Source organism: Eucalyptus grandis, chromosome 9, assembly GCF_016545825.1.
Source record: "Eucalyptus grandis isolate ANBG69807.140 chromosome 9, ASM1654582v1, whole genome shotgun sequence".
Lineage (NCBI taxonomy): Eukaryota > Viridiplantae > Streptophyta > Magnoliopsida > Myrtales > Myrtaceae > Eucalyptus > Eucalyptus grandis.
In genome coordinates, this window is record NC_052620.1 from 7,426,427 (window position 1) to 7,452,920 (window position 26,494).

At 39.6% G+C, this 26,494-nt stretch overlaps 2 protein-coding genes across 2 annotated transcripts; one reads left to right on the forward strand and one right to left on the reverse strand.

Moving 5' to 3' along the window:
• The first annotated feature begins 1,004 nt into the window (after positions 1–1,004).
• LOC104420208 (short-chain dehydrogenase ptmH) lies at positions 1,005–5,794 on the forward strand. The gene is given in 4 exon segments (XM_039301508.1): positions 1,005–1,288; positions 1,291–1,464; positions 4,629–4,788; positions 5,283–5,794. Coding segments are annotated over 4 exon segments (936 nt in total). The 5' UTR covers positions 1,005–1,023; the 3' UTR covers positions 5,620–5,794.
• Positions 5,795–7,045: 1,251 nt separating this feature from the next.
• Positions 7,046–11,296, reverse strand: LOC104418220 (regulation of nuclear pre-mRNA domain-containing protein 1B). Its single transcript, XM_039301455.1, has 8 exons — positions 10,675–11,296; positions 9,587–9,834; positions 9,227–9,382; positions 8,906–9,062; positions 8,624–8,766; positions 8,440–8,475; positions 7,436–8,266; positions 7,046–7,326 (listed from the first exon to the last, which is right to left on the reverse strand). The coding sequence occupies exons 1-7, from the start codon at positions 10,748–10,750 to the stop codon at positions 7,526–7,528; spliced, it is 1,557 nt and encodes a 518-aa protein (XP_039157389.1). The 5' UTR covers positions 10,751–11,296; the 3' UTR covers positions 7,046–7,326; positions 7,436–7,525.
• Between the last annotated feature and the right edge of the window lie 15,198 nt (positions 11,297–26,494).

The window sequence follows — 26,494 nt, forward strand, 5'->3', positions numbered from 1 at the left end:
GGTTGCTGTGGCGTTATAGGAACCGACTGCAGAGGCAAAGCCATTGATTGTTTCTGTGCCACGGGTAACGACTGTTGACTCAAAGGTTCCATTGCACTCAACGCATGTAGGAGGACATCATTGCTCCAGAGGGCTGCTGCAAATACTGCTGAGGAGGCTGGTTCGGAAGTAAATATGAACTTTGAGACACCACCGAGCCCCGATTCTACTGAATGGTTTGATGGTTAACAACGACGGCATGATATAACTGGCTCGAAGGAGCAGTATGTGGCTGAGATGGCATAAAAGCGCTAGCATCTGATATAGATGTTTTGTCTGATTTGTTGGAGCAGTATGTACAATTCTTTTACTTCTAATATATGGATGAAAGATTTATCATCAAAACAGGCATAAAAGTTAAATATGCAAAATTAGAAATTTGTTAAAGCGACCACCAAAAGGAAATTGCTAAATAAAAGCACACAAATGATCGTGCCGCGTGACTTAACCCCATGCGAGCTTTATAAAGTTGTGAGCTAAGGCTTAGTTTCTATGATTAAATATTTTTCTCCTTATTAAAAGAAAATAATCCCTCGACTAAAAAAAGATTAATATCAAGAAAAATCTCAAATTAATATATTTATGACAAATTTACTTCTTTTTTTTGTAAAATTTATGATAAATTTACTCTTCATTAATTTTTATCATGAAAAAGCATAAACTGATATTCATCAATAGCCACACATTATCTGATCAGCAATTTAACCGAAATTAATTGTAAATAAATTTGTCGTAAGTATATTAATTTAAAATTTTTTATAGTCAAAAGATTAGTGTGAAGTAAATATCTCACGGATGTATTAATTTGTTATTTTTTCTGATATTAATCTAATTTTAAAAAATGAAATTTAAAAAAAATGGAAATTACGGAATGAAAGTGTTATACAGAAGCTTTGCTGGGTTGACTCACTGACCAAGCCAAAACCCCACCCAACACAGAGCGCACCGCAATACTCCACGACGCAGAGTAGGCTGAGCAGCGATATGTACTCTCGCCTCTTTCGTTGTCACCGTAGAAGCTTGCCTTTTTACGGGTCTCGATCTCAATCCGGGTCTACCCATTTCTCGACTCCGATGGCGAGCGGCGGCGGCGGCGGCGACGACGGGCAGCAGGTGGTCCTGATCACCGGGTGCTCCCAGGGCGGCATCGGCCACGCCATGGCCCCAGCCTTCGCCGCCCGGGACTGCAACGTCGTCGCCGCCGGCCGGTCCCGCGCCTCCATGGCCGACCTCGACGGGGACCCGAGCATCTCCAGGAGCTCGACGTGCTGTCCGAGGAAAGCGTGAAGCGGGTGGTCGGGAATGTGATCGACAAGTTCGGAAAAATCGATGTGCTGGTCAACAATGCCGGGGTCCAGTGCGTGGGCCCTCTCGCGGAGATCCCGCTGTCCGCCCTCCAGAAGACGTTCGATATCAACGTCTATGGTAATGAATGCTGATGATGATTTGGTCTATTCTCTGCGCAGTCTCGATTCGTTGCTTGACGTGTGTTTTTGGGTTGATTGATTTTGGTTTCTGGGATGAACGTGCGGAGGCAATTTGTGAGCTTTGTGTCGAAATGCGGTGTTCTGGGTGAAGTCATCAGCGGTTTATGGACGTGGAGCGAGTTCTAGGAACTGTCCTTGTTAGCTGTTAACGACTGATGATTTCGTTGTTGGTGAATGTGCTGGACGAGATGGTACATTCTGCTAATTGTAAGGCTTTGCATTGACAGCTCGAAGTTACTGCTTTGTTCAAAATGTCTCTCCTGCTGATGGTGGATCTGCTCAGTTTGTTGCTAGCAACCAGAAAGAGGAAAACCCTTACAACATAGGTGGTCCTGCGGATGAGATGGTTCTTGGGGATGTGCTTGTTTCTGATGCAACCATAGGATTGACTTAATGGTCTGAGGACTGAAGATGTGTGTGTCTGATGGGATCGACTCCCCATTGCACCAAATGGGATTGACTAAGTGATTTAAAGAATAGAGATGTGTTTGTGTGATTTAGACGCTATACACAGGTTCAGTTCCCCTCAACGTCAGGTGGTGCGAACTATTTCATAGCCTGACCACCCCCTTGGACTTCAGCTCGATTTCTTAGGATCCCATATTGTGGGTCCAGTATAGCTTTTTTAAGTGTCATCGAAGAATACTTACAGTACATGACCTTTGTATCCTGGTTTGAAAGCAGCTTCCTAAGATATAGCAACAACGCAGCTGCATAATTTGTCCCATCCACAGTGCATTTGTCTCAGTACAAGAAGTTTGACTGAGAAACACGGAATAGGCTTATGCAGAATATTTAGACGCTGTAAAGCATTTTTCTCAGTGTCGTGGTAATTAGCTCTTAGTCATCTCTCTGCCAATCCAGTCTATTAGTTTTAAGCCAGACATCACATGGAAGCAGATGTAAGTAATGCAGTGAACCACTAAAAGGGGTAGGTTAGTACCGAAAAGTAACTCATATGCTTTCTTTCACAACATCCCTTTATTTGTAGTCAAAACTCAAGGAAAAAAGACATTCTTCTTGATCTATTGGTTGAAATTAGAGTTGTAAAACTGTAGTTCGCTTAGCCAATTTTTCTGCATCTCTGCTTATATGCACACTCATTCTGTATTTATGTTATTTATCAGTGGCATCATATTCTTGCAGTTAGCCTGGGATATGTTCATAGCATATTGCAAAATACTTTGACCTTGATGATTAACTTAAGTAAAACAATTGCATCTCTTTTATCACTGATGAGAGCTGGATGTTACAGCTGAAAATTCTCAGTTCAGAACAGATCGCATGTTGTCAGAGGAAGTAATGGGTACCTTGACGTGTGTGGACCCATATTTTGTTTAAAGGGGGTTTCAAAGGGTCATGGAATAGGTTTCAGGTTCCAAAAGTTTAGAATCGTGTCTACTTATGTTAGATGTCCTTTCAACATAGGAACCACACACTCCTTTCGTGTGTGCTAAAGAGTAGAGACGCTAGTATGGCAGTAATGAATGAATAAGACTGCATTTTAGTATGTGATCTAAGTGTCAAGCTTATTTGCCACTGTCAATGTTTCCAATAAGACAAACAATCAGCTGCCACCCCATTCTAACTTGCAGCTTATAGTTTTCAGGATTTTCTCTTTGATCTTTCCTGCTGCTTCAGTCCAACTCCTTTATGATGGGTGGAACAAATTCTATCTCTCTGTGCAAGCATGGCTTAAACTGGGAAGTATTTGCCTGCTGCTCAGATTGGAGGTGTCTGCTGTAGATATGGATTAGTGGGATTTACTGTTTACTGGGGTTTTATACAGCATTAGAATCCTTGAGCAAGTGTTGGTTGAAAATTGTCAATGCCTTCCCTTAGGTTTAAACTGATCTCGTGACGATTTTCCCAGTTAATTGTGACAAAACAATCATGTACACTTTATTTTAATGATGTCATGGGCAGTCCGTCCATTACATACATCATGAAATGGTGTCTTCCATCTAAAATGATGTAGACTTGTCCAATTCCTATTTCATTTTCTTTCAGTCTCTTGGCAACTATGAAAAAGACATTCTTCTAGATCTATTGATTGAAATTAGAGTTGTAAAACCGTAGTTTGCATAGGCAATTTTTCTGCATCTCTGCTTATGTATGTACTCATTTGGTATGTATGTTGTTCACCAGTAGCATCATATTCTTGCAATTAGCCTGGGACTATGTTCATAGCATATTGCACAATACTTTGACCTTAAGTATTAATTTAAGTAACACGATTGCATCTCTTTTATCACTGATGACAGCTGGATGTTACAGCTGAAGATTCTCAGTTCAAAGCAGATCACATGTTGCCATAAGAAGTAATGGGTACCATGAGACTTATGGGGACCCATATATTGTTTAAAGAGGGTTTCAAAGGGTTGTGGAATAGGTTTCAGATTCCAAAAGTTTAGAATTGTGTCTACTTATGTTGGATGCCCTTTCAACATAGGAACTGCACACTCCTTTTGTGTGTGCTAGAGAGTAGAGACAGGAGTATGGCCGTAAAAAACAAATAAGACTGCATTTTAGTATGTGATCTAAGTGTCAAGCTTATTTGCCACTGTCAATGTTTCCAATAAAACAAAAACATTCAGCTGCCACCCTGTTCTAACTTGCAGCTTATAGCTTTCAGAATTTTCTCTTTGATCTTTTCTGCTGCTTCAATAGAACTCCTTTATGATGGGTGGAACAAAATTCTATCTCTCTATGCAAGCATGGCTTAAACTGGAAAACATTTGTCTGCAGCTCAGATTGGAGGTATCTGCTGTATTTTTGGATTGGTGGGATTTACTATTTACTGGGGTATTATACGGCATTAGAATCCTTGAGCAAGTTGGTCGAAAATTGTCAATGCCTTCCCTTACGTTTAAACTGATCTCGTGAGGATTTTCCTAGTTAATTGTGACAAAACAATCATGTAAACTTCATTTTAATGATGTCATGGGCAGTCCATCCATTACATACATTATGAAATGGAGTCTTCCATCTAAGATGATGTAGACTTGTCCAATTCCTATTTCATTTTCTTTCAGTCTCTTGGCAACTGTGAAGTGAGTGTAAAGTATGGCCTTCTTGTGCATTTTTCGATCTTTCCTACAGGATCATTGAGAATGATTCAAGCTGCTGTCCCTCACATGGCAACTAGGAAAAAGGGGAAAGTAGCTCAGGTGGGGAGTGTTGCTGCTTTGACAAATGGACCGTGGGCAGGTTCTTATACTTCATCAAAAGCTGCCCTCCATTCAATGACTGATACTCTCAGTTAAGAGCATCGTTGATTTTATCATTATTTTTCTTTAGGGTGGTTAGAATATGTCCAAACTCTCGCCCTTACCAGTAGTTGGAGAAAAAAATGCCTCATATGATTGGTGGAATAGTATGGGATAGGAATGGAATGGAATGACTAATGCCATGGAAATAGCTCTGAGAAGTACCTATGGCCCCATTGAATGTCTCTCTTTATCACACCAGCCAAACAAAGCAATAGGTATTTAGGAAGGAATACACTAGGGATAAAATAGTTGTTCCCTCTCATTACCATATATCATACTTCAATTCAGTAACTCTTGAGAGTTATATTTTTCAGCAAAATAAGGGTACTTTTTGAGTCCTTAAAATGACCTTAGCAATAACATTATGCTAACAAGAGGACATTCTTGTACCGGCCAATCTGTTGATGTGGGTTCATATGACAGAGGTCCATAACAAGGCAGTGAAATAGTGTTCGGGTCACATTTTGTTATTTGGGATGAGCAGGTTGGAGCTAAAACCACTTGGAATCAACGTCATCAACATTGCCCCTGGTGCTATCAAATCGAACATAGGAAGTTCTGCAGTTGTGAGCTACAACAAGATGCCTGAGTGGAAGCTGTATAAGCCATTTGAGGCAGTGATACGTGACAGGGCTTATTTTTCTCAGGGAATCAAAGCGACCCCTACTGAAGAGTTTGCCAAGGAGGCTGTGTCTGCTATATTAAGAAAGAATCCTCCCACTTGGTTCTCCTACAGCCAGTATTCGACCGTGAGCAGTATTGTATGCCATCTGCAAATATTCGTCCGGGATTTCATAATGAGGAAGGCAATGAAATGTTAGGTATGAACCAGAGTCGGCAGGTCTGCCTTTGTATACTTTTGGCTTGTTCCACCTACAGAACATAAAACTGTTCTCCCCAAAAATAAGGATAAGGAAAATGGAGAAAAAAAGGTTGTGAAGAATGGTGGGGAAATTGTTGACTTACGTGAGTATGATTAAATGGGTGGATAAGGTGGACTGGAAGTCCTAAAACTTGTACTTTACTAATTAATTGCATCATTCGGTAAAGCTTTAGGACTTAATTAAATCAATTGAAAGATTAGGACTTGTTTGCCTTTCTTAAGTAAAGGTTAAGGATTTGGTTTAACCAATTGAAAGGTTTAGGCCATTGCATTTAGTATGTAAGGTTTAGAACTTGTGCAATTTTCTATTAAATCGGCCATTCGTTTGTCATTCGGCCCAAATGGTTGCTAGTGAGGTTGGTACCGCTTAATAATTCGCTTGCATAATTTCTGGAACATATTTCTCTTTTATGATCTTGGGCAATGTAACGTTCTTAGAAGTACTATCCTCGGCAGGAATAGAGATGGTAAATAGGTCCAGATAATTTCCTTCATCAAGTATGAAATTCAGATCCTGATCTTTTTTGTCCGAACTTACTGTGATAAGCTTGTTAAGGGCAATCTCTTCTTGTTATTTCAGGATTTTGACTGGAAACTCTGTTTTTATCCTGTTTCCTCCTCAAACCTATGTTTTCACAAGTTGTGAGCCTTAGTTGTTCTCTCTGCTTTTTGGCTTTATTAGCTAAATTGGCTTTTGTGTTTGAATATGATATTTTCTGCTTTTCAAGGTCTCTATGCCTTTAGTCTTTGCATTCTTTCCATGAGGTTTGCAAGCGCAACCAAGTTGGTCCGTGTTTCCTGGGCTTCTCCAGCAACGGGCCCGAAGACTGCCTTGAACCCGAAAGTTTTAGACGCGAGAGCAAAGGATGAGTTGTGGTTCACTTATGGTGTGTCTAGAACCGAGCTGTGGTTCCTGTTACCAATGACTCGATCCGACCCATCCACTACCTATGTGCGGTACGTCCTTGAATTTTTGGGGTGTGGAATCGCTGTGATTTGAGCAAAAGGAGTTGTCTTCACATTTCTCCAACAATCAAAATCATGAGAAAAGTAGTAGTTTGTCATTGTCTTTGAAATATGGAGCAGCAGCAACGGCCTCCTACCACTCAGGTGTCATAAGGAAAAACCGGTGTAGGGCTCAGAATGAAACCAAGGAACCCTCTTTGCAAGCGGCACAGGCTCACTGAGTCTTATGGGCTCAATTCGCTCTGAGGTCTGCGAATCGATAAGGATTTGAATAACACCATTATGTCTCCAGATCCTCGCGTCTGTTTATTTCTCAATGGCGAATGGACATTAGGCGGGGACTCGTCTCCCAAACAGAAACCTGAAATTATTGTCTAAGAATCGCAAACAACAGGAGGCCAGATAACTTTCTCCCCATTCTCAAGTAATTGACTTACAACCTCTGGTTTAGTCCTAAACTAACCTAGCAATTAGCTGAGTTATCAATGCTGAAACCTATCAGCACAAAATCAGCTCACATGCACATACCGCCTGCTACTGCACAATGATCGACATGCTCACCATGTCTGGACCAGTGGCTCGTAGAGAGTAGATGTATCAGGTCGAGAGCACCCAATAGTTTTTACCTGCTTTACTGGGAGTACTAAAGGCCAGACCGGTGGTTTATATTGAACGGAACCTACATTCGAAATACAATCCAAGGTTATAATTCAAACCTCAAAATGACAAATTATTTCAGCCGCTCTATGAATTCTTTTGCTCTATATGATTATTTCAAATGGTCTCACCTGTTAACTGGAAACCAAACTCTCCACAAAATTACTCAAATTTGTCCCAACAAAGCTGCCACAGAATATGCATCCTCATTATTGCCCATTTTACTGGGAATGGTGCTGATGACTATAATACACCATGCCCGGTGGCTGAAGTGGCCGAAAACTAGGAGGTATGGGCGGTTGTTGACTCAAGGGCATGGGTTGTTGTGGAGTTGAAGGAACCGACTGCTGAGGCAAAGCCATTGATTGTTTCTGTGCCATGGGTAACGACAGCTGACTCAAAGGCACCATCGCATTCAACGCATGTGGCGGTGGGGGCGGTCCAGCCGACATGGTTGGGAAGTTAACATAACCATAGGAGGACATCATTGCTCCAGAAGGCTGCTGCAAATACTGCTGAGGAGACTGGTTTGGAAGTAAATATGAACTTACAGACACCGAGCCTTGATTCTGCTGAATGGTTTGCTGGTTAACAATGACAGCTGATTGGTATAAGTGCTTCAAAGGAGCACTATGTGGCTGAGATGGCATAACAGCATTAGCATCTGATACAGGTGTTGTTTTCTCTGATTTATTGGTGCTCTTTGTATGCCCGGCACTCTTTGCCTCTTCAGCAGCAAACGTTGACAAAACTGAACTCATAATCAGTTGTGAGGAGCTAGAAGCTGTGAGCTTGTCTGCAACCTCAGCTGCAATGGCTGCAGCTGTCCTCTTGGGCGTTTGTCCCCCTTTTGCATTTATATCAAGGCCTTGAGTAGCGGAGCTTGGTGATTTGAATACATAATCTTCGTCCAGTAGCCGTTTTCTCATACTTTCAGCTTCTTCCGCTTGTGCTTGTGCCACCTAATTGTGATAAGACATCTTTATAGTTACTAGTCCTGAAGAAGCGTCAATAATTTATACAAGCAAAAACCAAACGTTTTAAGTAGTTAAACATTAGGATATAGATAGAGAATTCAACATTGATACTTAAGTTCATTAAGTTTGAGAATAAGCCAAACTGAGAAAATGCATACCTGCATTTGAGTTCGAACATTCTCAAGCTGAGATTCCTTAAAAAAATAAAAAGAAGGGAGATAAAGATCAGACTAACAGATGAGTGCCCAAATATGTAATGTAAACGTGCAGAATTTGTGATAATAACCTCGTTCTGGCTCATTGCAAAGAGCAGAATAAACAATAATCATTCCAATTGAATACCTGGTCATGCAGCGCTTCTTTTAAATGAGATACAAGTGATACTCTACTTCCTTCAACTGATTTGAGTTTCTCAATGCACTGCTTTAAGGTGTTCTCTTCATTCTCAAGCTCTTTAGCCAATGTTCTCCTCTTTGGATCCTTAGCTGAAGGCAGACAAGGACAAATTAGATCTCAAGTCTTGAATAACAAAATGCTTTATGCACACGCTAGAAATTTAAGTGCAAATCTTTCGAGCAGAATGAAGTCCACACCAAAGTTAACTACAAGTTAGTTTCAGCTTACCAGTCATACAGGCTAAATCAACATCTTTCTCCATCTTCCTCACACAATGGACAGCAGACTTGCAGTTACTCATCTCCACATCCTCATTAGGATGTTCACTTAGAACCAGGTGAATTGCCGAAACAATTTTTTCAGCTGTTGATCCAATTGACAATTTCTGATGTTCAAAAGATAACATCTAATTAGCATTAATTCCAATCTCGCAAGGGAATAGAACAAAAGCATGCAGCCAAGATGAAGAAAGTTTCTAGAATACTAAAAGGTAAAATCCAATTTACTTGAGAAAAAGCAAGTATCATGCGGTAACATTCTCATTCTAACCGTTCTAATTGAGCGCGAATCCCTTTTAACAATCCTGACAGAACGTGAACGCTTTCTGTTTAATTCCAAGGGTGGAAGAACTTCTTCTCCGAGCATTAAATCTCTGAGGCTCTGTGCACGGGATCCAAATACTCTTCTTTCTTCCCAGATGCCAACCTACCAAAAAAACATTGAATAAGTTATCTTCTCTGCTTATAAAAATGGTAAACAGATGCTCTATCTAGTTCCAAAACTGCATTGGCAGAACTTTCATAATTCACCTGCGATATGTTATAGAGTTTGCATAGAAACATACTCACAGCTTCAAAGAAGAAGGGAAAAGCACAACACACATGCAAGAACATTAAATGGTAGACCCACCAATCTTGAAACTACATTCTTCCCATGATCATCCCCTTTCTCAACAACATCTTTGAGTGCTGCTGGAAGAACCTTCCAGAATTCATTCACAAATTCATTTCCCTTGCGCTTGCTGTTTTGCAGTATGTCATTTGCAAGATATAATAGAGGAACCTTCTGAGCCATTTCCGAGTTGTGAAATTGCTTATCCCATGTTGCAACAACCAGCTCTGCCTTACTTCGATGAAATATACACCAATGTGACAGCGCTGTAAATAGAACATAAAGGAAAACAAAACCACATCAAACAGTTGATTCATGGAATCAGGATATGGACAAACGAAGAAGAAATCACAGCAATAAAGCAAAAAGCATTCCCAGTCTAGGCTGAAGTTCAATGTAACCTTGATGTAACAAGAGATAATTCCAATAACTGACAGTGTTCGCACACATCAGAATAATTGAGCATTTAAGTATTCTTTATGACACAGGCAAGAACAAGAGAAATTGATCCCCCAAGCAAAACCTACAACCAATGAACTAAATTGCATATTACCATACTTTATATTTCCTTCATTATACACAAACCTCAACTTGTTCCACCACTCACCATCATCTTCAGACAATACCTAGACCCTAACAATCAAAATTTCAAATTGAACGAAACAGAGTACATGGGCCTTTTGTAAATCCGGATCTCAAAGAACATGTACCCGTCAATGGATGCAGAGAAACCGAAGTCTTTATTGGCCATCTGCTAAATTCCCTAGATCAGTCCTAACCTTCTTGAACAATATTACAAGGATGGGATTAGAGAAAAACTTAGGACAGAAAAATGAATGTCCATACACATTTGACCATAGAGAACCATAACTGAAAATTTCAAAAACTATGCTTAAGACTATAATCCCAATTGGGAATTAGAACCGCTACAACAGAATCTAACCACTACTTACAGATGAAGGCATAAAAATATATGACATCTTAACCATGATAGCCATCATCCTACACATATCCTAAACAAGATATTCACTAAGAAAACAGGTTTCCAATAACGCCAAGATGCAGAAATGAACACAAGGAGAGGACGAGGACTAAGGTGGCATTACTCTCAATGCACTGCTGTGTGCTGTTGAGCTTGGAGAGTTTGTCCGCAAGTATCTGCTCGCTGAATACGCTATTCATCAGAACTGAAGACGCCCGCACAAGAATTCAGACTTATACAAAAACCCTAACAACGACGTTCATCCACCGAAAACCAGCTCATAGCTCCCGAATTCGAAACTTAGCATCAAACCAAAAACCCAGCCATCCGAAGCAACGAAACACCCGCGTCGCGGAACCGATCAAGATTCGGTCTTCCGAACGTTAAGAGGCCTCAATTGGAGGAGCGACGCACCGCCGAATCAAGAACCGGGGCAACTCCCGGGAACCGACCCGCCAATGCCCAACCGGAGAGTCGAGGAGGATTGGCGAGACCCCGGCACGGGAGAAGAAATGGGCAGGTGGCCGGAATCACAGAAAGAGGGCGAACGCCAAGATTCGCCGAGAATCAAGAACAAGAAAACCCGCTAGCCGGGGGAGCGGAAGAGGGACGAGCCGGGCACCACTGGAAAACCCTAGAAGAGGGTTTTACACGTGGGCAGACAGAGAGAGAGAGAGAGAGAGAGAGAGTTGCAGAGGAGGGAGAGGAGGAAGACGAGGCAGGGGAAGAGCGAGGGAGGGAGGGAGGGAGGGAGGTGGCTAGGCTTTTTGAAACAGGGGAGCCTCCTCAGATGGCAAGGCATTGAACAGGAGGATGAAGTTTACAACCCATCCATCTTCTTTTCTCTGGCAATCTAATTAATGTAATTAGGAGGAAATAAATCTCACTAGATTAATTCCACACCTTATTTAGATCTTACTCATCCTGAATTTTATTTTCAGAGAAATTACTATGAAATGTGCTTATTTTTACGATCAAACTACGACAAATTAAATACCCAATAAACTATAGAAATCCCCTTTTAAAAAAAATGGCTCGACTTACTTCAATGATCACCGATCTCGTGATACTTAAGGAAGGGGCAAAATTGCTGCGATCACGTCATCTAATATTTCGTTATTGTTCGTTATTGAAGCTGCATGGGCGTTGCTTGGTGATGATAAGGACATTCTAAAGGACGACTATGAAAGATATGCTTTTAATTAGGTTGACCGAAAATGAATTGAATCGGTCAGAAAATGAACTCCTAAACTTTGTGAAATTGATCCTTCTTCCAAAAAGAATTTTTCAACGAGTATTTTATTTTTAAATAAAATATGAATCTCTAGTGCTCACAAAATAATCATTCTCCTTTTTCTCTTTAAAGATTAGAAAATTGAGCCCCCACTTTTTCAGTATTCGTAAAAATCTTAAAGGAGGGAATCTTCATAACTCACCTCATTAATGGTAGGCTAAAATATGTGCAAACCCAAATTGTGTGTATTGAATACGTAAATTAAATATCTGTTTATTTGGGTACATAAAATTCGTGAGATTGTACGTACCATGTCGAGACTAAACCATGAAACGAATAATGAGAATTGGAAATATAACTGAAGAGGAGCAAACGCATTAGAGTCAGTGAATGGCGCCATGAATATTACCCTTTGATTATTTTGACTTAAAATTATTATTTTACTCTTGTCCTTGCATTTAATATAGAGATAATAAATTGTCGATGGTACTTTGGGAAGAAATGAGAACATTCAAATACATATGTCAGTAACCTTTGATTATTCTGTCCTCTTCAAAACTGCAAAGGAGATTTTCTCAAAGAAATAAAATCATGACAGAAAGTTGGCGGTCAATCTTTACGTCCATATATGTTATTTTATGTTATCTTCTATTTGTTCCTTCTTTTAAATGCCTTTCGAGTTTCGATGAGATCCTTGCATGCAAATTTGAGTCTTTGATTATCAAGTCACTTTAGTTATTAATTATGCTCTAATAAGTTGTTAGTTAATCTTTTAGGAAATCAAGTAAATTTGTAGTAGAGAGGTGATCGTTGGAAAGGCTCAAGCTAGTCAAGTTGGCCTAATGCATTGCCCAAGTCCATCCATCATATAAAATTTATACAATAATTTTTAGGCCGGGCTGGTTAAAGATGAGGGGGCCAGACTTTGCTAGTGCAAGAGCGGCCGGTCGTAAGTTGATTAGCTCTATCGACACTCAGTAAATGGTACATTCTAATTATCAATTAATAACAATGCCCATATAACTTTTGATAGAAAAGAGGAAAAAACAAATTGGGATAAACATATCACTTATCATAACTTTCGTACGATACTCATCTAAATGTCATAATCTTTTTTTCAACCATTTAGGTATTATAATTTCTAAAAGACATTCACTTGAGTATCATAACTTTTAATTAATCACTTGAGTGTCAAAAATTTCCAAAATCATTTACTTAAATGCCATAAATTTGATATGGCATAAACTTGTGGTTAACATTTTTTAAAAAGTTTTAGCACTCCATTAATTGATTGAAAATTTAAATGATACTAAAAAAGTCGGAAAAAAGAAATATAACACTTAAGTGAGCACTCATCTGAAAGTTATGACACTTATAGTGTTTTTTTTCCAAACAAGTTTATTGCTTATATATTTCCTCCAATTTTAGATGTTCATTTAATTTGTAAAAATAATTAGGAAAATGTCAAAACCATCACAAGACATACTATAGCTTTTCAATTGATCGTCATATTATCTTTAGAAAATGTTCACCCGATTAACATCGAAATTTCCCTTACCGAAAATCCAACATGACATTAAATTTAATTTAAAATCATTGGACTAGGCTCCCTAGGGAAAGGAAATGATGTCATTAAAAGCGTGTGGAACAACATTGTTTAGCCCTTTCCAAGCCCCAAATTGACGAATTGGGATTGAATTAGGTCCAAAACAGTAACCCCACATTTTCATTTGCAAATCAAAAAATTGCCGAAGGTAAGGCCTTATCTTGTCCATCCTCTCGATAAATATTAGCACACAAATTTGAGTGTTTGATTATCAAGCCACTTTAGTAAATAATTACTCTTTGACCGGTTATCAATTAAGGTTTTAGGAAATCACGACCAATCATATTATAAATTGGTAGTATGGAGGTGATCATTGGGAGGGTTTTGGTTAGGCTGAGTTTGAAGATCGGACTTAATGTGCTAACCAAGCTCATGCATTATATAAAATGTATACAATAATTTTCAGGTTGTGTTGAGGAAGAGTTGGCTAGACTTTCTCATGTGAAAAGTATTGCCTTAACTCGCCTGTTTACCTCTTAGTCCTAGGCAATATTGGGTAGGCCAATTAGGGTGCGTTTATTTGTGTTTCTTCAAAAGTGTTCCAGGGAACGAAATAGAAAAATTATTTCTATTCCGGAGAATAATTTTTTACCAGAAAAACGCGTTTGGTAACTTGTTTCAGAAATTAAAAAAAAAAAAAAAAAAGAATAGAAATATGTTTGGTAAATTTATGTTCTTTTTTGTTAATTTTAATTTTAATTTTCCTTTTTTTCTTTATTATTTTTTTTTTTTTTGGCCGGGCGTTGGCCTCGGCCATGGCCGATGACCAATGACGAGGCCGGCGGCCTCGCCCAGCCACGGCGAGGCTCGCCGACCTCGGCGAGGCCGAGCCATGCCGTGGTTGGGCAAGGCTCGTCGACCCTCGGCAAGGCCGAGCCATGCCGTGGTTGGGCAAGGCTCACCTCGCTTGGCCGGGTGAGCTTGGGCTCACCTAGATCCGGTGAGGCCGAGCCTCACCTTGGCAAGGCGAGCTCGGCCTCTCTAGATCCGTCGAGGCCGAGCCTCGCCAGGGGCCAACGACACTCGACCTCACTGGGGGTCGGCAACACTCCGGCGAGTTCGCCGGCCCTCGATGGCGTCGCTGGCTCTCGACGGCCGATCGCCGACCATGGCTGAGGCCGGCGACCGGCCAAAGAAAAAAGAAGAAGAAAAAAAAGGAGAGAGAAAATTTGTTCTTAAAAATTGTTTTTAAAACAATAAACAAGTTTTTTTTTTTGTTTCTTGTTTTTGTTCCAATTTTGTTCCCGGATCAAAAATCGATTTGGAACAAAAACGCAAACAAACGCGTTTTTATTCTTTTTTTTTGTTCCGTGGAACAAAAAAACAGAAAATTTGTTCATGAACAAAAAATAAAAGTGCAACCATGCACACCTTACATTTCCTAACAATACCATAAAAAGGTACATTCTAAGGATCAATTAATCACAATGTCCAAAGTACTCTCGATAGAAAAAAAATATATATATATGGATATCCTCAAACTAGATAATTATTAAAATACTTTCATGATATATTCGTTCTAAATTGATGAAAATAATGGGGAAAATGTCATAGCACCACAATTGTTTGAAGACTTTCGGCCAAACAAATTATCAAGTTTAGAGCAGCCCAAAATTTTCAGACACTAAAGGTGCATACCATTATGTTCCAGGGGAACAATTTTTTATCGTAAATAGTTTTTTCTAATTATGTTATTGGAAACAATTTATGAGCAAAAGAACACGCTTAGTAATTGTTTAAAATTTATATTCCGAGGATAAAAATGTGTTTAGTAAAATTCTTAAATTCTTTTATTTCTTTTAAATTTGTCATACTTTTATTATAATTTTCTTCTTCTTTTTTCTTTTTCTTTCTTTTTCTCTTCTTCTTCCTTCTTCTTTGTAGCTGATCGTCGGCCATGGTAGTGGCCAGCGATTAGCTAGGCAAGGTTTGGTGAGCTTGCCGAGCCTCGCCAAGCCAAGGTGAGGTTCGATGAGCTTGCCGGAGGCTCGCCTAGCCCAGGCGAGCCTCGGCCTCGCCAAATCGAGCCTTGCCTAAGCAGCGCGACGTCAGCTTTGCCCTAGCTTGGCAAGGTCGAGTCTCGTGCCAGCTAGCAAGGCTTGGCCTCGCCATGGCTATGCGAGGTCAACCTCGTCGGGGGCTAGCAACACTACGGCAAGGTCGCTGGCCAAAGGGAAGAAGAAGAAAGGGGAAGAGAATAAGGGAAAAGAAAAGAAAAAAAATATGAACTGATTTTAAGAATTGTTCTTGAGAATAAGAAGCTGCTTTTTTCAACTTCTTATTTCTGTTCCTTTTACCAAACAAGTATCTATTCTTTTTTTGTATTAAAACAAAAGAACATAAATAATTGTTTGGGAGAGCATAAATTTTTTTTACCAAACAGGGCCTAAATAGGCCTAAGCAAGGCCAGACGAGGCCAGGCTAGTCTGGTTTGGGCCCTAAACAAGAATTTAACTTCAAATCGGGCTTCTATATATATATGAGAGAACAAAATAAATCTTAAACTAGAGTTTGTTTAGTGTATTATGGATGTTATGAACTGAAAGAATGGTGGATGGATGGGCTGTGAAATCAGTTAAATGAATGGGAATTTCTGACTTTGGTCGATAATTGACGTTGATGACTGGTTGTGCATGGGTTGAGCTGAGCTATGAAGTTTCCCCATGTTAAAGATCGCACCAAATAGCTTCCTAAATATATGGAGTTTCGTGATTTAAGCGATAGTCAATTGTGCAGGTTAGAGGAAGTTTGTGCTGTATGGTTGGCGTGGAATCATTGGTGATGAGAACTCCCGCCGAGTCATCGCTGGGCTCTTGCGAAGAACAAGATTAATTGAAGCCGACCTTCAACAAAAATAGAGAGAAGATTCTATCGAGCGCACTGATAATTTCATGGTGATAATGTACTCCCACTTTTAAGGTTGCGATTGGCTGTCGTATCCGTACTTTGGAAGCTTTAGATTGGTTGCTGTAGGATGGGCTTTGGAAGAATGCCTGTCGTAAATGAACACGAGACCATCAACTGGCTGCCCATCGGGAGACTGATCGATCCGTGACCACTCGGGCAAAAGCATTCCGATGGTATGCTGCGAAGTGAGAAGGTAACTTGAGGTTTTTGCCGTCCTCCTCATGAAAAAGATGGCACCAACACAGCAAGCTTCCAGGATCTTTCCTAAAGTCCGCGAATGTAACTCTGTTCCTGCCTCGGTACTAAGGCATCTAGAAGAGAGACTGCATGATTCTCCGCAAGAGATGCGCAGCATCATTCAAACAGTTAACGGCATTTTTCTCCGAAAGATCCTCCTGATGAGGTGCAAGCATACGCAAGCTGTATCCAATGGTTCGTGAAATCCTGCATTACAGGCGAGCTGTTCATATACAGCTTCTTAACAGATGAAGTATCAGATGCTAAAGTATACAGGTTCTTAACAGATAACAACAGCTCAACTTATGAATCTTCTGTTTTCTAGGACACTGTTCATGCATTAATCAGTTGAAGGTGTATGACCGAGTGTCGAGTTATATGCCGGCCGGAGACTGACTGATGCAACTTCATACAGAAACAGGAGATGGAAGTGAAGGAGGAACGCGATTCTCAGCGGCAAGAATTTCGACAAACTCCAAGAGGACAGCGCGGAGTTCCTCCCCAGTCATCGTTTCCATCTCGAGGAGGACTTCCACAATCTTGTCTATGGCCTTCCGGGAACTCTTTATGTGACTCGGGGCAATTTCATGCGCGTCATCCAAAATTTCTCTTCGTGGCAGCATCGATGTCTTCCGCAAGCATTTCCGACATTATATTTATGGCCATCATCCTCGTGATTTCAGTGCTGATGAGTATGCATAAGATATCAATCTCCTTCGAAGAGATCGTCTGTCTTCCCTCGACGGCCAGCCAACGATGCTCAGTCTTTCCTTCAAAACCATCCATCTATCTCTGTCAACAGCTTGCATAAGGGTCTGCTCCTTTTCATCATTTCCTCCTCCAATTCCGGTTCCTCCCCGCCGCCCCCACCCCATCAATTTCATTAACAAACGCAATGCAGGGAGCATTCTCTTTGGCGAGGAGAGGCAAGGGCCGTGCACGCGGAGCGGGCGAGGGCGAATTTGCTTGAGGAGCGGAGAGGAAGAATAAGAAAGAAGAACCCTAATCCCGATTTTTCTGTTCGCTACCCTAAAATCCCAATTCAATTTGGGGATTTCTTTTTTGAAACGATTTTTTTTTTTACCCAACTACAAATTATAGATAAAATTGTTCTTTACCAAAAAAAAATTATAGATAAAATTGCCCCAGTTTAATTCGTCAAAAAAAGTCGGCCAATGTAGCTTGTCAACAACGAATTCAGTCTTTTATTTGAAACAATCAAATTTAATTTTTCTTCAAATAATCTAATTTCATGTCGTTATTTAAAATTTAACCTAAATATAGATGATCTTATCATGATGTCAGTGCGAAATCTCATTACGTGAACTCTTAACAATGGGGACGTAGACTCAAGCAAACAGAGTACCTAAAATGTTCTATCCGTCAACTTGGGTTGGACAACATTATAGAGAAAAAAAAATGGAAATAAACCTCCCCTTTGGGCTGCAGAACTGGATTTACTCTCTGAAATTCAGTAAATTAATTAATTTTTTTTTCGTCGATAGAAACGTATGCACTTTATTCTACCTTCAAGAGGCTAGTCACTCTATTTTATTTGTATATATATATAGAAAGAGGCTCGGTGCAGGTGCACATTGTCAACATTAGCTATATCTCACCTTTAGGTTGTATATAAGAACCGAAGAGCGATTGTGTTATGTAATTATTTGCATTGCTTAATCTATTAAAAAAATCTTTATAGATCAATTCCAAAAATTGGCATTACATTTCTTTCATATTGGTACAAGACCGGTTAATTCTTGTGAAAGAAATTTTTCATTGTGAATTTTCATATGTTTGATTTTAAGATTATGTCATAGAATTAGGTGATTTTTAATTATATTTTGAGCTGGTTTTTCGATAGCTTAAGGGATAGATATGAGGTCATCTTCATTTAATAATTTCCTTTATCTTTAAGGATTCTAGATTAGAAACTTTTAAAATATTTAAGGTGATTCCTTTGTCACGTCAGATACTTTAGTATATGCCTGCAAACACGCAATGCAAAGCCACCAGTGAGACTGAGTTGTTAGGTAGCAGAGCAAGCACTCTTGTCGATGCTAGAGCAAACAAAAAGGTTGACTTCTAGGGAGATGATCTATGACCAATCGCTCAGTGATGGCCCGGTGCAGGGGGCCGCTCGTGCCCACGTGGAGCCACGCGTCACTTTCTCATTGGTAGGAGAGCACGCTGACTTGGATCATCCAATATTTTCTCCCTGCGGGGACCCAATAATGTCAGTATTGTCTGTCTTAGCTGGGTAAGGCAGATACATATAGTGCTTAAACAGGCGTTCGCTTAGGCTCGCAAGTGGAACCCTAGGGTTAGTGCCCAAGCAGGAGTCGCCTCTTCCAACTGGTCCCACGGTCTCACAAAAGATTCATCCTCAAGATCTTTACAAACATCCACACCTTCATTTACAACTATATTAATGATAACAAAGAATTACATCACCAATCTTTGAGGGTGTATGTCGTCTAGAAGAATCAAAGCCACGGGAATCAAATGATTATATCGCGGTCATCTACTCCAATTAAACATAGATGTGAAATTTGAGCTTGCTAAATTTCCTACTTTTCAGCCAACAGCATTAAAGTTTGCCTTTGTTCCAGGATATTCTGCTGTAGTACCCAATGCAAGTGGTTATGGGCCAAAAAATTTAACAAATCATCTTGGGATGTGACTTTATGTCTCGAGATGAGCAGGGTACTCATTTGGTTCGTATAGAGTCTAAAACAGTTTTGATCAATATATCTTTTTCAGAAATATAAAAGAGAAAAGTTTCTTTGTGATGATTTTTTTATTTGATGGGCTAAGTTAAGTTTGTCCGTCCATATTGGACCAAACTCAGATCATAAGAGAAGGGCCCGTAAGAAGAAGGGGAAGTAAAAATAACTGTAATACATAAATAAATAAATAAAAAAATGGAAGAATGTTAATTGAAGCAGTTTAGAGAAAGTACATTTTTTTTTTTTTTCCTTCTCTTGGAAACAGTTTATTCCCTCTTGAAAAACGGAATTCCAGAACTTCAAACGATTTGCAATGACACTTAATCTATGGCAAACAAAATATATTCGTCTCCTTAATATATCTTTCGATCAGTGTTACATATTTTATGGGCATGTTTCCGCATTCATTTTCGGTATTTAATCGTTTGAGCATCGGTTTGTTTTTTATGAATCTGTTTCCAACGCTTTGAATATTCATTTGTGAACGATTATTTGGGGGTATGTATGTATGTTGCGAGTTTACTCATTTTTATTTGCCCGTTTCCTCTGTCATTTACATGGGCGAGCATAAATGTCATTCCATTACGAAGAAATTCAAGAAGCAACTTTTTGCTTCTTAGGTATGAACCAAGTCTGTTTCAGCATCAATGTGGGTTTAATGGAAAAGGACTCTCACATCGACTTAGGGACTTAGTCGAGCTCAAGAAACACTTAAAAGCATTCAAATAATCTCTCTCTCTCTCTATATATAAAATTAATTAATAAAAATGAAAATCGTTCTCTAATTCGTACCCTAAAGTTTATAAAATGCTAAGGGCTGAAAAGACACTTCGTGCTGTTTATTTTTTGGCCCTAGTTGTGTTCAGACTGCAAAGTGGAAAGTGCATTTTTTTTAAAATAAAAGGATGTCCGATTAGAGAAATTGATTTGTGTACATGGATTTGAAGGCATCTTCCAAGGAAAACAAGGCCAACTCCTAAATCCGCAATCGGTCAACTTTGCAGTTCACACTTGTAGCACGAGTTTCTAATTACAGGTTCTTACCGTCCAGCTGTAAAAGGTTGATGAAGAACTCATAAAATCATCCATCATAGCAGGTCGCGCGCACCCATTCTAGAATTACATAAAGAAAGAAAGAAAATTTGCCCTCGAATTAGTAATAAATAATTGAGAGATAAGCACACAAGAAATCATTATCGTGAAAGTGAGATTGAGGGTGCCTTTTTTTAATGAAAGCATTTTCTGCGAATAAGTTTTCTTGACTTCCATGCGTTTAATTTGCTAAAAATATTTGGTCAACAGAAAACCATTTACGTTCAAAGAAAATACGCATACTTTAAGTTAGGAAAATAAATTCCCTAACCCAAAAATGAAAAAACATTTTCCTCGAATGATTTCTTGAAAATTATTTTCTTTTATGGAAATAACAACAAAAACCCCAAACTATATTTATTGTCCAAAACTATGCTAATTATGACATATTTATTATAAAAAATTTATTATGAAATCAAAAATCATAAATTTATCATTTGTGACACATTTACCATTCATTAAAATTTTGTCAATTGATTTTCTAAATGTCAATACTATTTGTCTTCTATTATCTATTTAAGCAAACTTTTAACTATGTCAATTGGTAGAATTTTGTTGGAAAGTAAATGTATCATACACATACAAGTTTCAAGTTTTTGATATCACCAAAAAAAAAAAATAAATGTATCACGGTGGGTATAGTTTGATTTTTTGTGGATTCTTTTTTTTTTTTCCATGAAATTTTTCTTTCCATTTTCCCATAAATTTTCTCCAAAAAAAAAAAACTTTTAATTCTAAAACTCTAAAAAAAAAATTAAGTTTTAAAACTTGTCAAAGTTACTAAAATTAAACAATTAATTTAACTCCATGGTAACATGACTAAAGGAAAATATTGATATGTTCTTTCTTTATTATCTTTTGTGTCCAACGTGACATTGAGGTAAACTAAAGTGGTCAGCAATATCGATTTCAGTCAAGTACTACTTTTTTTTTTTTATCACGGATCTTACTTACATTAAATTAAATTAATTCAAATTAAAGAAAAATATATATTAAAGAAGAAAAAAAAAGCCTCTTTTAAAAAATGCTTTGAAGGTCTTCTCTCTGCCTAGTCCCTACTAGTACTTGACAACACTATTCCCAACATTCCCCAAGTCAGAACAGGGAGAAAGATGGCGGCTTCATCTGACCCCATTGCCTCAACACCGGCTGGCTCCTTCCTCCCCCGCTTTCAAAGGGAGTGGGGCTCTCAGCACCCAAAAAAGAAAAATAAATAAATAAAATAAAATAAAAAACAACGGAATTTGTTAACTCCAACGTCCGGACATCGCCGTTTCGGATCGCGTATGTCTTGTCCTTTCAAATCATTGCACGTACGTCATCAATGAACTCATTCATTCATTCTCCTGCGTATCTCACAAAAAAAGGAAAAAAGAAAGAAAAAAATTATATTAATATGTTCAATCTCAATAAAGCAAGCTGAATCCATAGGCTTGTTCAGATGCTCTGGATTTCAAAACATTATTGAATTGATTACGAACCCCCATACGACGATTCCATTTTTTTTTCCTACACTACACTCTTACGTACCGCACGCTAGGATTCTACGAATCCATTCTAGTAGTTTGTCCAAGGCAAATTGGTGACTCGATGATAATATTATTATCGAATCCATTTTTATCTCACAAACAATTTTTCTATTCCGCTAATAGTAGTTTGTCCAAGGCAAATTTTGGTGACTTTTCTATTTTTAGAGTAGATGGTATCAAACGTTAATTTTGATTATTGAGAAATAGAAAAATCATTTACGGAATAAAATTTGTTATGCGCGTCCTAACTTTTCGAGTGCACTCGTTCACACCTTTCCACGGGCCGTCGCTTCTTTCGAGATTGACATTGCATGTCAAGATCACTAGAGGTTATAACGATTCCACACCTAATGTTTTGTGCAACTTTTGGAACTTGTGTTCCAACTATTTGTCTATTTAATAAGTACTCGAATGTCCAGGTATTTTTTTCAAAAGAAATTTACATCATTATTAGAATGATACATGATAAGAAATCTCAAAAATTACAATAACAAAAAAAAGCCCATAAAACTCGAAAATAAACAAAAAATAAAAAATCAAGGCTTATCATTATAGCATGGCTGATAGAGAGAATCATAGGTTTGTCCTTCAAGAACAGATTTGTGATTGCATCTAAATGAATAACAAAAATGACACATGATAAGAAATCTCAAAAATCACATTAAAAAATAAACAATAACAAAAAAAACCCATAGAGCTTGAAAATAAACAAAAAATAAAAAAAAATCAAGGCATATCATTATAGCATGGCCGATAGAGAGAATTATAGGTTTGTCCTTGAAGAATAGATTTGTGATTGCATCCAAATGAATGGATCAATGACCGAAAACTGAATCACATAGCATCATCAATGGTAAGCATAGACCCAGATCTATGGTGCCTCTCTAGCAATCAAACTTCATTGGAGATGGAGGAAATTTTCTACCTTTTACAAACGGAATTGATTATTAGAGGTTGAGCTACATTGACTCGTGGATTGATGAACCAAGTGTTGAGTAATCACTAGAAAGAGGCTGATGTAATCTGTTCAATTTTTTCAAAAAAGTATCAGTTTACATTTCATTTCTCATATGCTGTGTCGAGTTGAGTAATTATGTTGATAAACTCCAATAAAAGGAAAAATAAATATAATTTATGCTCTATTTGTTTCTTAGAAAATGAATTATTTGAATTTTTTTAAAATGATCACTTATTTTGCTTGAATTAATTAGTTGATGAAAAAGGTTTTCATTATCAACAATAATGTATGTTTAAATATTTTTTATGGATGATGGAAATATCTTTGGAGCATATATTTTCATAAGCTATGAAGAGATCATTTATAAGATAATGTTTTTCCAATCATTATTTTTCACAAAATAAACACAGTGAATTTAATAAATTTTAATCAAAGTGCAACCAATTATTGAGGTGTAACTACGTCAATCGATGGTTTTATCAACTAGAACCACATTGAAGACTTGATTATGTTTACCTATTAATCCTTAATGTTTTTCCCCATGTATAATTAGGCCCGTTAAGACCCGGCCCACTCATTTAACTCACTTAAAACTCTTCATATGTGCATATGATACTTGAATAAATTTCATAACAAATTAAAACAAAAAGTAAGTGAACAAAATAAAAATATGCTGGTGAAATAACAATTAAAATGACCTAAAGATTGAAATTATCATAGAAAAACCAGAAAAGTACGCCAAATCATATTTATGCGGCGTATACATCCTCAGCTACATATGTTTTTTTTTTTTTTTTTCCAGTATTTGGTTTACTCTTCCAATGTTAAGAGTATTTCGATTTTTTTTTCTTGAAATTAGAGTATAATAAAGCTTTCAAAGCCAAAGTAAATAAAGTTACTTCGGCAGCCAGCGACCCAATTGGGTACATTGCTTACGAAAATTTTACCAGTCCATTCACCGTCAGATTTTTCTATCTCCCTCCTGACCTTTATCGCACTGTTTTCTTCGTTTACTTTTTGCTGGCCATGGATGACGCTCCCTCCTCCGTTGCCCGCCTCTCCTTCCACCGGCCGTCTCCCTCACCTGCACGGCGTCAACAACGTCGAGGTCCTCTGCGGCTCTGATATCGTCACCTCTTGCGGCCGGTCCTGACACCCCTTCCCACCGAGATGGCCTCTGCCACGACCGATTCCGGATCCAAGACTAAAGACAGATTTGCTCGGAATCCGGCTCTTGTGGGCCCGACTCACGTACTGAAGCGGGTCCGGCGAGAAAGCAGTCCATGTGACAAATAAGGGCTTGTTTGTTAAAAAGTGTTTCTGTTCTCTAGAACAAAAATTTATATTCTTTTGTTCCAGGGAACAAAAAAAAGAACATAAGTGTATTTGATAAAAAAAAATTTCTCAGGAACAAAATATCTATTTTTTATGTTTTTTGTTTCAGGAAATAAATTTGGAATAGAAAAATAAATAGAAAAAAGTAGATTCTTGTTCTCAGGAACAATTTTTAAAAACAATTTTCTCTCTTTTCTGTTTTCTTCTTTTTCTTTTTTCTTTTGGTTGGTCACCGGCCTTGGCCATGGCCAGCGTTGGTGACTAGCTAGATGAGGGATGGCGACCTTGCTAAAGGGTTGTCGGCTCCTAGAGACGCGTGCCATGGTGAGGCTTGTCAACCCAAGTCTCGCCGGTGGCTAGGCGAGCTCGGCCTCGCCAAATTTGGGCGAGCTCGAGTTGACCAGCCTAGGCGAGGCTAGGCCTTGCGCTCGCCTAGCCTAGGTGAGGTTGAGCCTTACCGATCGACGTGAGGCTCAACCTCACCGGTGGCCTGGCGAGGCTCGCTCGGCCACCAAGGCCAGCAATGAGACCAAGCCTCGCCAGTAATCAAGTGAGGCTTTGGTGAGCTCGCCGAACCTCGCCTAGCTAGTCATCGGCCACCAATGGCCGGCCACAAAGAGGAAGAAGGAGAAAGAAGAAAGAAGAAAAAAAAGGAAAATATAATAAAAATATTTAAAAATTAAAAGAAATAATAAAATTATACAATTTTACCAAACGCATTTCTTTTTTGGGAGTATAAATTTTATACAATTACTAAGCGTGTTCTTATACTTAGAAATTGTTTCTTGGAACATAAACAGAAAATACTACGGGGTTCTGGGTTATCAAAAAAAAAAAAAACTATTTCTATTAAAAAATTGTTCTTCGGAATTGTTACCAAACGCGCCTTAAGCCGAATGGATGAACTTAGGGCTTAGGGGCTAGTTCAAACTAGGAATCGAACCGGCTCGGTTCCGGTTCAGGTCGCATGTGGAGGTGATTATTGTTTTTTCGTTTCTTTAGGGCGCGTTTGGTAACGATTCTGTTCGGGGAGTAGATTCGATCGGCGGATTCTTTTTATTCTGCATTCGAGAACGATTCTAAGCATTTTAAGTCGTTTGGTAATCTTGTTCAAAATTTTTGATTTTGGAATAGAATTGTGTTTGGTATCGTGCTCATTAATTACATTTCCAAATCAAGTTTTTAAATTTTTAAATAATTTTTTACTTTTTCTTTTCTTTTTCTCATCTTCTTCTTCTTTCTTGTGGCCGGCCCTCATCGGCCGAGCCTCATCGGCCGGGCCGGGCGAGGCTCGCCTAGCCTCGCCGAGGCTCGGCCTTGCTAGATCCGGTGAGGCCGAGCCCGCCGGTGGCTAGGCCGGCCTCGCGGGCCGGGCGAGCCTCGCCCGGCCACCGTTGGGGTCAGGCAAGCCTCGGGGCTAGGCGTCGCGAGGCTTGCCCGGCCTGCCCGGCCACAGTGAGGTGGGCCTCGCCGGGGGGGGCGAGGCTCGCCCGGCCACCGTTGGGGCCGGGCAAGCCTCGGGGCTAGGCGTCGCGAGGCTTGCCCGGCCCCCGTCCAGCCCCGTGAGGTGGGCCTCGCCGGGGGCTGGGCGAGGCTCGCCTAGCCACCGGCGAGGCTTGGCCTTGCCGGATGGGAGGTCGAGCCTCGCCGGTGGGCCGGGCAAGCCTCCCGCGAGCTCGCCCGGACCTCGCCCGGTTTGGCGAGCCTCCGGCGAGCTCGCCGCGGCGGTGGACGGCGGCGACGGACGACGGACGGTGGCGGCGGTGGTGAACGGCGGTCGCAAGATGGCCGAAGGGAAGAAGGAGGGTTCTTGATTTTGATTTTCAAATTTGTTTTCGGAACAAGAATCAACGTTTTTTTGTTCTTAATTCTATTCCCAATCTGTTCCCGGGAACAAAAATTTTACCAAATGCGATTCTAGGCCCAAACTGATTCCGGGAATAAAGAATTTTACGGGTTACGCAGGTGGGCCCCAGTTGGGGATTTGATTGTGTTCTCATGGAGCCAAATAAGGAACCCATTTCGTTTTCAGTTGCCCTCCAGGAGATACCTTAAATGGAATAACTCCAAAACGGACCGCGGGCGACTGCTGCTGCTGCTGCTTCTCCTTCCTCTTCCAAAACGGAACCCATTCCGTTTTCAGTTGCTGAATCGACAGCGACAGCACGAACTCCGTCTCTCCCCATCAAAGTTCCCATCTTTCGTGCGCAGCTTGGTTCCCGGTGAGCGCGAGAGATGGGTAGCTTGACAACGGCATTGTTTCTTTGCCTTTTCGTGACGATCGTCACTATAAATGGACAGACGCGTCACTATAAAT

Coding starts and splice junctions, on each gene's coding strand:
- LOC104418220 (XM_039301455.1), bottom strand. CDS start 10,750: ATGAATAGCGTATTCAGCGAGCAGATACTTGCGGACAAACTCTCCAAG. Junction 8,767..8,905: donor TGATTTAGCCTGTATGACTG/GTAAGCTGAAAC, acceptor GTCTGCCTTCAG/CTAAGGATCCAAAGAGGAGA. Junction 8,267..8,439: donor ATGTTCGAACTCAAATGCAG/GTATGCATTTTC, acceptor TATCACAATTAG/GTGGCACAAGCACAAGCGGA.